We start from the raw sequence: 13,317 nt of genomic DNA on the forward strand, positions 1-13,317 counted from the left end.
CATCCATCTATCTCCAGCCGCCCCCCGGGCTGCCAGGGAGCTGGGAAGGAGCCGACGAGAGGGAAGGGAACTGTTTAATAGATCCTCCGAGGATTCTCCTAGAGCATTATTTAAACTTCTAATTATGATTCATGTGTGTGATAATATTAATTTAATAATCAAGGAGCTGTGCAGGAAGCATTAACCTCAATTAAGCTCATTACTACCCTAACCTGGAATCCCCAGGGCTTTTAAATCTTCTACTATGAGGACCTGACACTGCATTGATAGAGGGTGAGATCTGCTTCAGGATTTTTTTTTCCTAAATCATTTGCCTTCGCGGATGGAGTTAATTAATTCCCTGATTTGGGGAGAAGGTTGGGGGGGGGGTCGCCACCTCCTCGGGGAGAGTCGGGCATCCCGAAGTGATCGCCTGTCCCGGGTCCTCAGCTCTGCACGGAGAAACAATCACGGGGGCACAAAATTAACAACAATAATAATAATAATAATAATAATAATAATAATAATAATAATAATAATAATAGAGGAACCCACTCAGAGAAGGACGAGATGAGGTCTGGAGCCCGATTTTGTTTGGAAACAAGATGGGGAAGGCGAGAAGCTCACGGGACCTCCCAGCCCCGCGTTGCCGGGACCCCGCTGTGCCGCGGCTGCCGGCGGCGCCGAGCGCGGAGGGACGCGGAGGCTCCGCGCCTGGTGCAGCCACCAGAGTGACCTTCCCGGCGCAGCCAAGGCTGCTAAATTGTTTTACCGCGGCGATAAATGCCCTTAATTATCCGGAGCTCCACACCCTCCAGGGACTGGGAGGGGGATGAATAGTTGGGAGAAAAAAAAAAAAAAAAAAAAAAAAAAAAAAAAAAAAAAAGAAGAAAATATAAAGGGGAAAAAAAAGAAAAAAAAATCGTTGGTCGATTCGGAATTTGCTGAAATCTAATCTGAAATTCGGTGTTAACTAATTAAGATCGAGAAGGGAAAACCGCTCGTAGCTGTGGAAGACAGCGGGACGCCCCGTCTGACCCCAGTACCCCCGGGACCACCGGCGGCTTCGGGGGCTGCCGGAGGCCGGAGAGCAGCGGGGGCAGCCCCGCTCCCCGCGGGGTGCTCGGCCTCCCTCGAAGGGTGAGCGGGCACTGGTGGCATTTGGGGCAGAGCCCATGGCGGGGTCCCCCCGTCCTGCCCTTGTGAAATCGGAGCATCGGGTGCCGTCTTTAAACGCGACATCCCGAGGGGCAGAGGCCTCCCCCCTTCCCCGGGGACACACGGGGACTGCCGGGGTGGCGGAGCGGCCAGCGGCTCCTTCGGGCTTTGGAAATATCGCTTCCCCGCAGGTATAATTCAGCCTAACGACAGAGATAACTATCGCTGCGGCGGAGAGGCTTGTGAAAACACGACGGTGTTCCGTGTGCTTCCCTATTTATTTTGGAGAAAGTAACGTTTCCGTGGGAGCTTTCCACAGCGGGCAAGGGGGGCGGGCCTAAAATGTGGGGACCTGACTCTGCATGGCTCCAATGCCGCCCTTCTAGGGGGTCCCCTGCCAGCCCCTCACCCCCCCATCATCCCTTTCCATCTGGTCCCGAAAAGCAGCATCTCCCCGGCTCGCTCGCCGGGGAAAGGCTGTTGCTTGTCCCTCCTGCAAGGAAAATGGAAAGAAAGGACTGTCTGCCTGGAGAGCAAAACGGGACCGGTCACCCGGCCCGATCACGGGAGAGATATTACATGTCACAACTCATCCAGGGGCCCATAATCAGCGCTAACTTTCTGGTGAACAGATAACCAGAGATGGCAGATGGATGGAGATTGCACAAATGAGGCTCTAATTGACAATCAATTGTGATTAGGAGCAATAGAACATCTTTATAACACTCGCTTTAAACCGCCAACAAACAAAAGCGCCGGGCTGGGGGTTCCGTTGGGATGGGGTCCGGCTGTGTCTCCCCAGCATCCCTGCTGCCCCCTAGCTCTGCCCCCGAGTAGGGGGGTTGTGTCTATCGGTGCCCATGGGGCCGGTGGTGCCTGCGAGCACGTCGGGGTGAAATAGAGGCGCCTCCTGTGATCCCTGGGGATGCGGCTCCTACTCCTCCAAACACCCAGCGCAAGCCTGGGAATTTGTGCTAATTTAGCCATTCTGGACCCTGCTCCCTTGGGGACTGTTCCTACTCGGGTAACCGGGCACAGAGATTTAACTACAACTAAGATTTTATTTTTCCTAAAATGTACTCACTCGGGAATAAAAATAATCCCTTCCGCCGCCATTCCCCCCAAAACCGCGTTCTCTCCGAAAAATGTACAAGTGCATGTGACTACCACAGCAAAACTGATAAAGCCAAATCACTGGCATCTACCTGAACTACTATCTACTTTTCATAAATAATATGGCAGAACCGAGGGCGAGGGGAAAATTAGCCCAAAGAAAATAAGAGATGGGAGGCACGACCATAGGTGGAGGGAAAGAGGAGCTGCTAAAAACCAAACAAGCAAACAAACAGACGGGTGTTTGTGCAAGTGTGTGCACATGCAGATTAAAACTTCGCTCTCGCTCTGTGTTCGTGGCAGCCCCGTCAGTAAGGTCAGGAAAAGGGGGAGAGGTAATTACCTCCCCGTGATCGGAGATTATACATACCATTTCAACCCAGGAGGTGATTTATAATTTAAAGATAAAGCATAATAAAGTCATAAAAGGGAAAGGACACTGTTGTGGTGTCTGATTAAAATCTAAGGGCTGGTGTATAATATATGAGCGGGGGCTGTTGTGGGCTCCCGCTCAGCGGGACTCCCCTGGGCCCAGCCCGCTGATGGACTAATCATGTCCAAGCCCTACCAAAATTACAAGCTGATTGTTTTACCCATTATTTCTCCCAACTTTTAATTTCTGCTTTCTAAAGGATCATTGCCCGCGGTAATTGCAAAGGACCTGTCCTTGTATGTGTCACCAGCCTCAAAGACAAAAAAAAATCTAATTTTCCTTTTATGCTTTCTCTACTTTCCTGGCCCCCCCCCTCCCTTTTTTTTTCCTGGCAGCTAATTCAAACTGAGTAGCGACTGGAGCGTCCAAAACAAGAATGAAATTGATATGATCAGCGCACACACAGCTATACACGAAAGGGAAGGAAATTAGGTAGGGAAAGAAACTCGGGGTTTATAATTCACAGATAACTTTTATTCTTATCCCTTAATTTTCCATAATTAAAACCGCTTTTAATAAGAGAGTATTTTATTTTTTTTTAATTGGAGGTTAGGTGTGGTTATTGCTTTATTCCTGCATAGGAGGGAACAGACCTCTTCTCGCAGTTACTCAGAATTTATTGATCGTCGTGTTTTGTCTTGTGCCGTTTAAACGTATTAATTTTCTTCCAGCACTTGCCTGGCACTTACATTTGATATTTAATTTTAATTAATTAGCTAAGGGAGAGAGAGAGGAGGGTGTGTGCGTGTGGCAGTGTGATTCCGCAAACACAAGCCCCACTCCAACCACTAAACCTCCGTCCATAATTTTCTCCTTTTGTTCTAATTTAATAAAACCAGCAGGGACGGGAAACAGGTGCTGGGGGCTGACACCTCTGAGCCCACACACACACATAATCCCCTTTTGATCATCTAACTCCACTGTTAGGGATGGGAGACCTTAAGTTCCCATTTTCTGTGTATAATATCTTCTTTATATTGATCCCGCAATTATTTAAAAGAAAGCGTCATCTCCTCCCACTTCTCCAAATAAGGCTATTTAGATGCTTTCCAGATGAGTGGAGGTGTGCTGAAACAGAGCTGACAGCCAAGTATATCACAGCCAGCACCATCCTTCATTCGCTCTCTCCCTCTCTGCCCCCCTCCCCCCGGCACACACTTTCACCGTCTCTCTCCTCCAGTGATGAAGATTACAGACTATTACGGGCAAGGGATTAATTTGTAGCCAATTACAATCCAGTGCTAAATATGAATGCATAAATACGAGACAGCCTCGCCTCTGCGTGTATGTGTGCGAGAGAGGGAGGGGGGGGACAGGAGAGCCTGGGCAGCCTGGTGAGGATGATGAGAAGGAAGAAGGAGCAGCTGAGTGGAGGCTCTGAGCCCAGCATCACCCTGTGACACCCGGAGGCTCCCGGCGGCCGGACCCAGCGCAGCCCCGGGGAGCTGAAGGCAGCGGCTCGTCCTGAGCCGGAGCGGGGGCCGGGGAGGAGTTTCCAGCTCAACTTCGCCGGAGGAGGGGGTGTGGGGGGAGAGCAAAAAGAGGGGGGGGGGGGGGGGGGAAGTTGCAACCGAGAGGGGCTCTGCAAAGAGTCATGAATGTGAGCAGAGACAAGGTCGGTGACATCTCCATCCCGGCGGTGACAGCCCCCCCAGCCGCCGCTGGCATCGGCGGGGAAGGGATGGAGAGCCACGGGGAGCAGCGGCTCTCGGCCGGCGGCGACCTGCCGCTCTTCTCCTGCCCTGGAAACAGGGACAGGCCAGGGGACAACCAGAGCAACACCCCCGGACAAGAGGGGCCAGTGGCCGCGCTGCCCATGGTGCACAGAACCACCTCCTTCTCCGTGCTCGACATCCTGGACCCTAACAAATTCAACAGCAAAAGGCGGCAGTGCGGGCTCTTGTACAAATCGGTGGGGACCGAGTTCACGCTGGGGACGGAGGACAAGCCCGAGGACTCAGGGACGGAGCTGCCCGAGCAAAAGGCTCTGGCCGAAGATTTCGACACGCGCAAGAAGTCCGCAGACCTGATCAGTAAGTAGGTTTGGGTGCTCGGAGCACCCCTGGGATGGGGGGCGGTCTGCACCCAGATCCCCGAGGAAGGAGGCTTGCATGCTTTTAAAGACCATCCTTCCCCCGCTGGCAGCCTCGGGAGCCGGGGCGCTGGGGGCAGCCGGCTGTCGGGGAAGTGCAAACGCTCCCCGCGTTGCTGCTGCTGGGTGTAAAGAGGTGGAAAAGTGTGTTGCGGTTCAACAGAGAGGAGGGACAAGTCGGGACTGGAGGCTGCTCCGGCGAGCCCGGTGGAGAACACCCCGGGCTCTTTAACCGGGCACCCCCGCAGCGGCAGGATCGGGCCCGGGAGTGCCGGCATCCCGCCATTCTGTTCCCCCACCCCGGAAACAGACACCCCTGGCTGTGAGCTCCGGCTCAGGCAAACTCGCAAGCAGCTCCTAGAGCTGAGGCTTCAGAGGGCCGGAGCTCCGGGATCTCAAACCTGTATGTGCCCACACGGATCCTCGCCTCGGTGGTGGCATTTATGACTTTTATGTATCTTCTCTCCAGGCTCCAGACCCGCTCTCCCCATCTCTTCCCCCCGCCACCGCCTCAGCCTCCCGCCCGTTGCTCTGGGCGACAGATTCAATTTTCTCTCTCCCCTTGGCTTTTTTTAGGACAAATCAGACTAATTGTGACAAAATGCTGGTTATCTCTGGAAAAACAATTAAATTCCTTCGATTACATTTAAGGTAAAATGTGCTTAGTAGCGTAAAGAGGCTGGATAATGGGGGAAATCGCCCCAGAGTGGCATGTAGGACTGCCTGGATCGATATCCTATTATCGAATTGTGCATATCTCTTTCAAGCACCTTGCAAACTCTTCCCTAACATCTAAATTGTAGGGTCAAAATTCGGATAATTACTCGATTAAAACCTATTACACTTATTAGGGCTCGCTATTGATCGGGAATTGCGTTCGACCCAAGCTGTAGATTGCTTTTTCTTTCTGGGTCCGAATATCCCAACTTTCTCACCTCTAAACATCGCGACTCTGGCGACAGAGGAGGGTTCCCGGGAAAAGATAGTAGTTGTGAAAAATATCTATAGCTATTCGGTGTCCTGAGGGAGAGAGAAGGGGCTGCGAGTGGCGGGGGATAAACTTCTATGGTAGAGAATAAGAATTTCTCTACGGCTGGGGAGGACTCGGAGCTTTCTGGTTCCTCCATAGCATGACTCTTTCAATTAAAATTAGTCAGCGAAAGGGGTCTGAAATCTGCTCCAGCCCGAGTTTTTGCAACAACAGATGCATTTTTTAATCTCTAAAGCAAAAGCGGGAACGAGGCGTTAATAGAATTCGAAAGATATTTTTTAAAGCCGCATGTAGCGGGGGGTAATTATTCGCCTAAACTCATCTGACTTTTGTCATATTAAATAGATCTGGGCCATCGGAAAGACTGACGAGGTCAGCCTACCGCTACTCTCACACTTTTATCTCCAGACAAGGAGAGAAATGCAGCACTAGCACTTCTCTAAAAATGAATGTATTGGGAAGCATCGATGAGCGGTGCGGGCTTCGCCTGCTGACAAGTTTCCCGGGCACTTCACGTTTAGTTCTTCGGTCCTACCGTCTTAATTTAATGTAAAGCGGTGACAGTCACGAATTGATTTGGGACTGCTCGAAAATAACGAAATTTAGTTCCTCTATTTCCCTCTTGTAATTAACATTAGCTCAATCAGTCGTTTAATTTAGAGGAATTGTTCCAAAAAGCAGCTCTGGACAGCAAAGTACCAATACCCGGAAAATGCAAAGGCTTTCTGATAGAAAAGGGAGAAAATAGTGCTTGTCACACACCGCTCGCAAAACTCATGTAATGCTAAAAATAACACTTAAAACTCCATGTTAAATTAATATTTAACACCTTCCAGAAACAAAACCGCAAGCCCGGTGTCAGTGTCCATCGCCAAATGCATTCGGGCTGCATTTTTTTTGTTTAAAGAAAATTTTAGTTGAGATGCGACTGGGATTTCCTAGAGTTTACTGGAAAAAAAACAAACCTAAAATACGCACTGCACCTTCCCTGGCCAGCATGGGTGAAAGCGACGAGTGCTGGCGTTGCGCTCTGTCCCCAGATCTGCCCCGCAGTTGTAGCTACCCCCACTTTTAAATGATTTTTTGTTGCAGAAATTACCCGCTGCGATTTGTAACAGGTTCTACAGGTTGCAGGACGCTCCTCTGCACTCGAACTGTCGGCTTGGGGAAAAACCAGCCGTGTTCAGCTGTGTAACGCGGCGATCCCGCGGGTTTGCTACTCTCCGGCTGGAACAGGGAGCTGGAAAGGGCTTGTAATGAACCCCGAGATATAAAGGGATATTTTCCGTGTGGAAAGGATTGCAATAAACTTTTCTGCCCCTTTTTCTCCTAGTGAGGCAGCCGTATCCGACATTAGCCGAAAAAATCTCGTTGCAAAATCCACACGTTTTAAAAAACACCCCAAATCTTATTTACGGGCTTTAGGGTGTCCAGCGTTAGCATATGGACCAAGTTTGAGATGCAATAGCGTGTTCAGTTAATTGAGGATTAAAACCAACGAAAGTACGCATGGGATATGTTTGATAGATGAGCGACTCACTTTCTATTTGTGTATATCGGTTAACCAAGCTGAAGGATCCCTTGATCGGGGATTCCCGAAGCTGCATCCCCGGTGCAGGTGCGAGTGGAGGGAAGTTGGGGAGTGTGGGAAAGCACCGTCTAAAAACGATGCTATTTCTGGGCCTCTGTCTCCAAACTGGCCCGCGGTGCTTCTCTCAATCCCTGTCCCGGGGAGGGGAGACAGTGGAGAGGGTTTGCCCCCCTGGTTTCCCACGAATGGCCCGAGCCCCCGGCCGGAGTCAGGAGGAACCGGCCTTCTGGAAAATGCCGTTTGCTTTCAGGGTTCATAATGACAGAACCGTCAGCAGAAGTCCAATAGCCTTAAATATCGGATAATTACCCTGTTCTCCGATGGAGACCCGGTAATTGGAGCGTAATATAAACCCAAATAAATTAAATGACCGTTAACTAGTTTGTACATTACACAAAATGAGTTTAATTAAGTTTGTATCTGCTCCGCTAATCAATACAAGTATTTACTCCACTTTAATACTTCCATCTCAGGAAGTGACAAGAGGTCAAACCAGGCCGAGAAAGGGTTAAAAGTGCCAGAGCAAAAACGAGCAGATCTCCCATCGATGCGGAGATTTCCGTCACTACAACTGCTAATAGCGATGGGACATCTTTGCTGTCCGCTTCCTGAACACGACTGGGCCAGACCCGGCCGGCAGTGCGGGGGTTTGTCCCCTCGGCTCTGCGGGGGACACGGGGACCCCCTTTTGCTTTCGCAAAGGCCTTTCCGGCCGCTGAGTGTTTTGTGGGGAGTGAGGGGGTATCCCCTGCCCTGTCCACTTCTCGAAGATGGGCAGCTCGGAAAGGGCAGCGCTGGCAAAGCCTCCCTGGGCCACACAGCCGTTTCCCGGCCCGAGCGCTCCAGCCCCCGCGGCGGCTTCGGAGGCGGCTCCGAGCCCCGTCCCGGCCGCTTCTGAACAACTTTGTCCTTTCACTCCCCCCCGGCACAGGGCAGCCGGAGGAGCACTCGGGAGGCTCGGACCAGCCGCGTCCCCACGGAGGGCCCTCGAGGAGCCGGGCAGGGCGGCCCCGCTCCCCGAGCACCCCCGTCCCAGCGGCAGCGGGGTTCCCAGGCGGTTGGATCCGCCCCACGGCGGGGCAGAGCGCCACGGGGCCAGTTTCCCTTCGCTGCCCTCACCCCGGGAGGCCGCACCAGAGGGGGCCGGGTTGGGGACCGGGGGGGGCAGCTGGGTCCGGCGGCGGCAAGGCCTAACGGCGGCTGTCGGTTTTCCGCAGAGGACGGCGAGCTCTACAAGCCCGAGGAGTGCGACCTCGACTACAGCAGCCGGCCGAGCCGCAGCCCCGACAGCGAGCTGCCGGACGACGAGGAGCTGTGCAGCGAGGAGAGCAGCAGCGGCAGCACCACCAGCTCGGCGGCGCCCGGCGAGCCCGACCCCGGCCACCTCCACGCCGAATCGGGCGAGGCGGGCGGTGTCCCACCCCCGCCGCCCCCGCCACCGCCCCCGCCGCCTCCCCAGCAGCAGCCGCCGCCGGCTCCGGTCGCCGGGCAGCAGAGCCAGCAGGCCAAGCCCAAGAGGAAGAGGACGGGCTCGGACTCCAAGTCGGGCAAGCCCCGGCGGGCTCGGACAGCTTTCACCTACGAGCAGCTGGTGGCGCTGGAGAACAAGTTCAAGTCCACCCGGTACCTGTCGGTCTGCGAGCGCCTCAACCTGGCGCTGTCCCTCAGCCTCACTGAGACGCAGGTGAAGATCTGGTTCCAGAACCGCCGCACCAAGTGGAAGAAGCAGAACCCGGGAGCCGACACCAGCGCTCCCACCGGCGGGGGCGGCGGAGGCGGCGGGGCGGGGGGCGGGCTGGGCGGCGGGGCGCTGCCGGGGGGGCTCAGCCCCCTCAGCCACTCGCCCCCCATGGGGAACCCGCTCTCCATGCACGGCCCCGGCAGCTACGCCGGACACCCCGCGGGCGGGCTGGTCTGCGCCGCCCAGCTGCCCTTCCTGCCCAGCCCCGCCGTCCTCTCGCCCTTCGTCCTGGGCTCGCAGACTTACGGCGCTCCGGCTTTCTACACCCCACACCTATAAGCCCGACACCCGTTCCTCCTCCTCATCCCCCGGCCCCTTCCCGCTGCTCCCCGCCGCCCCTGAAGGGCCGCCCGGCTGGGCGCTTGGGGGACCGGTCGCCGTGCGGCTTTTCCGTCCCCCCCCATACCCAAACTGTGAAACCAACAACCGCCTGGCAGCGACCCCGGGAGGGGAAGGGGCGGCCCCACCGACCCCACGGCGGCTCCACCGCCCACGATCGTTTCTACGACCCTTTTTATACGCCACGTGTCCGGACTGAGCTTCTGAGGGGAGGAGGAAAACCTCTCTCCCCATTGTACATACAAGTAGATGTAAATCATCGTTACCGGTATTTTTATTTTCACTGTCCCTCGTTGCTATGTGGGTTTGATTATTCTATCTTTTATTTTTTTTTTTGCTTCGTTTTTATTCTGGTCTGGCCACTCTTAAAAGACTTGTAAAAATATTATGTACCCATTTGACTCTCAGGGTAAAACAGAGAACTATCGGTCCTGTCCCTCGACATCGCTGAGGCAACGACGCGCCGCTCCCTCCCGTGACCTCACGGTGACGACGGTTATTTTTTATTACGTCACAGTTTGACGAAACCCGAACGTGGACGAGCCGCCGCGGACACGCGGGGAAGGGGCGGCGGGGGCGGCTGCTGGGGCGCGGGGTTGTAGTTTTTTTTACGTTAATCATTTCTGTATATTTCTGGTTGTTACAAAAAAAAAAAAAAGGTTTTAACTTTATAATTAATGTATAAGGTACGGGAGCAATGAGCAAGAGATGATATAGAAAGCACTTTGTTTGCTAAACACTTTAAATCAATCAATAAACTTTAAGAAAACGGCGTTTTGCCGTGGTGGCGAGTCCCTGCTTTTCGGCTGAACGTTTGTGAGACGAGGTTCCTCTGGAAAACGCCTGGCTCAGGAGACTTTTGGAGGGGTGTTTTGCATCATCCTTTTTTTCGTTTCGTTTACTGTGAGAGCGTACTTCTTATACGCAAATAAACGTTATTCTTCTTGTGCGAGAAAGGGAATTTCCTTTCATATTTCCCTCGTTCGCATCTTCTTAATTGGATTTGCCGATTGCTGTTGTGCAATATTGAGATTTTTTTTCTCTCTCTCGTAAAGAACCCGAGATGTCTCCTGTGTTTCCGCACATGGGGAGTCTCATATTTTGGAACTGTGCAGATTTTATAAATCGGCTGTCTCATTCGGATTCGCTACTAAAAAGAAAAGACTAACCTTACCATAGCCTTTCCGCTGATTAAACTACTATCTGTTATAATCTATTCTATTTTTTCTTAATTGCAAATAAGAAGCCTATAACGGCTGCGACCATCCCGAACTGGCCACCGCTATAACTGCAGCTTCTCGCCCGATGCCCTAAAGACACTTTCATCCCGTCTCCACACTCCCTGCGAGACCCCAAATGTCACGCGGGGAAGAGCTCTCTCTGCCCACTAGTGTTTGGTTTAATTTTGGTTTTATCTGGCGTTTTGTTTTGTTTTGGGGGGGCGGGTGGTTTTGTGGCGGGTTGGTATGTTTGTGGATTTTGGTTTATTGTTCGTTTTGGTTTTAGCCCAGAAACTTGACGGCTCCCTTCCCAGCGGGGATTGGAAGAAAGCAGCGTTTTACGGAGAGATTTTGGGGAGCAAAAAGAGGGGATGAGCACTGCTCACCCCCCCCGCTCCAAATTGCTGCCCGGGCTCCGCTCCCCCCTCGGCTAGTTCTTCCTGCTCCCCCTCCCCGGGCTCCCCAGCCTGGGGCACATCTGGCAGCCGCCGTGGAAATAAATAAAAGGTTTCAGCCTCCACGTGGAAATCAAACGTGCCCGGGTGGGTGGTGTTCAGGCAAGGGGAGCCGGCTGCGCACCGCAGCCCCCGTGGGTTCTGTTCCACGAGTGGGTGCTGGGGCAGGGCAGCCTGTGGGTAGCCCCGGGGAGGGTGCGGGCATGCCAGCTCTGCTCGGGTAATCATCTCCCCTCATTCAGAACGGTGCAAGAGGCAGAAGTCTCGTAACAGATCCATTTGCATTTGTAGAAATCAGAACTCCGACGATAAAAGATGTTCTGAAGTAAATTTTCGGGGAAAACATTACAAACGGTGCTCAGAGTACAGCTCCGCACAGCTGCTCCCGGCAGGAGAAAAACGGGCACACTGGAAAATGGATATTCATGAGACTCGTCCGCACTGTAAAACTAACCTGTTGCTGACCAGGTTTGAGCCAGCACTACTAGTAGCTGAACTGTTAGCTCAGATAAGACAGGTCTCAGCTTAATTAAGAGATAACTCAAACCCTGTCTACTCTCTGGGACCTTCAAACAATTCCCCCGGGTGGAAAATAATTCAGCTCCGACAGGCTCAGAGTTTCGGAGTAGCTGATTTTCCTAGTCCATGTCAGTTAGCATCCTGACAGGGAAACCTGCTCCTGTGAGTATCACTACTCACAGCTGTTGGCTGAAGGAGTGAGCCTGAGATTCCTGGTCATTAAACTCGATCTAACAAGGTTTCTCACATTTTAGAGCAGTGCTGCAAACAAAGCCACAGGTATCTTTCTCAGTGTAGTTCAGGAAGTTATTGCTAATCCTTGCTTGAATGCCTCATCCAGAGGTCTGATCTCACAGAATCACAGAATGTCAGGGATTGGAAGGGACCTCAAAAGCTCATCCAGTCCAATCCCCCCATGGAGCAGGAACACCCAGATGAGGTTACACAGGAAGATGTCCGGGCAGGAGGTCTTGAATGTCTGCAGAGTAGGAGACTCCACAATCCCCCTGGGCAGCCTGGTCCAGGCTCTGGCACCCTCACTGAGAAGAAGTTTCTTCTCAAATTTAAGTGGAACCTCTTGTGTTCCAGTTTGAACCCATTGCCCCTTGTCCTATCATTGGTTGTCACCGAGAAGAGCCTGGCTCCATCCTCCTGACACTCACCCTTTATATATCTGTAAACACTAACAAGGTCACCCCTCAGTCTCCTCTTCTCCAAGCTCCAGAGCCCCAGCTCCCTCAGCCTTTCCTCACACAGCAGATGCTCCACTCCATCATCTTTGTTGCCCTGTGCTGGACTCTCTCCAGCAGTTCCCTGTCCTGCTGGAACTGAGGGGCCCAGAACTGCAGAGCCTCAGCTCTGGTGCTTTTCTTCTCTGACGTGCAGACCAGCACATTTTCTCCTCAAGTGTCCAGTCACAGGACAGTGTCATGCAGAGGCCATCTAGAGCATGAGCACCAAAGAGCCAGATCTCCAGCAATGCTCCCTGGACCACAGCTGGTTTGTGCTGCTGGATCACTGTGTGGTTACAGACTTGACTTGTCAGGAGAAGCTTGATAGTATCAGCACAGGGCAGTTGTTGAGGAATATCCCTGGACTAAACACTCAGCACCAGCTATGCTAAAGCTAGAAGCTCTCGCATACCTAAATGCCCTAATTCCATCATCAGTGTTACTCCCTGTTGATACTCTGGCTCTTCAAGGGGATGAAACTGGGCTCGATGCAGCAATTTGAGGTTATCATACTAGAGAGTTATAAAAAGCCGCCAAAGCTGCCACAGTGACCTCCCAGCAAGGCCCAAAAGCTGGTTCCCACACAGGACCTACCTGGTGTACCTGCTGCACCACACGCAATGGTCTGTGCTCCTACACAGGGGTTTGGGGAGGAATGGAGCATGTTTTCAGTGAGTCAGCAATGAGAAACAAACCTCGGTACAGTACGAATGATCCACTGTCTGAGGGAAAGATGATTATGATACAAGTAGGAGGTGTTTGCTCTGGTTCGTTCTGTGAGTGATGATTTTTTTTTAAATTACTTTATTATTAATTCATAAAATTTAGTGTTCAGGGAATCAGAATGCGGAACACATTCAAGAGGACATTTAGTAAAGCATTTGCCAGAGGACGAATTCTCATCTCAGATACACTGAACAGCACAATCGGAGGCTGATTCAATATTTTCAAGGGA

At 52.5% G+C, this 13,317-nt stretch overlaps 1 protein-coding gene across 1 annotated transcript; it reads left to right on the forward strand.

Annotated features, from left to right (window-relative positions):
• Positions 1 to 4,277: 4,277 nt before the first annotated feature.
• On the forward strand, positions 4,278 to 9,377 carry NKX1-1 (NK1 homeobox 1; the record flags this gene model as incomplete). The annotated part of the gene is made up of 2 exons (XM_080343978.1): positions 4,278 to 4,716; positions 8,575 to 9,377. The coding sequence occupies 2 exons, from the start codon at positions 4,278 to 4,280 to the stop codon at positions 9,375 to 9,377; spliced, it is 1,242 nt and encodes a 413-aa protein (XP_080200104.1).
• Between the last annotated feature and the right edge of the window lie 3,940 nt (positions 9,378 to 13,317).

Source organism: Nesoenas mayeri, assembly GCF_963082525.1.
Source record: "Nesoenas mayeri genome assembly, chromosome: 4".
Lineage (NCBI taxonomy): Eukaryota > Metazoa > Chordata > Aves > Columbiformes > Columbidae > Nesoenas > Nesoenas mayeri.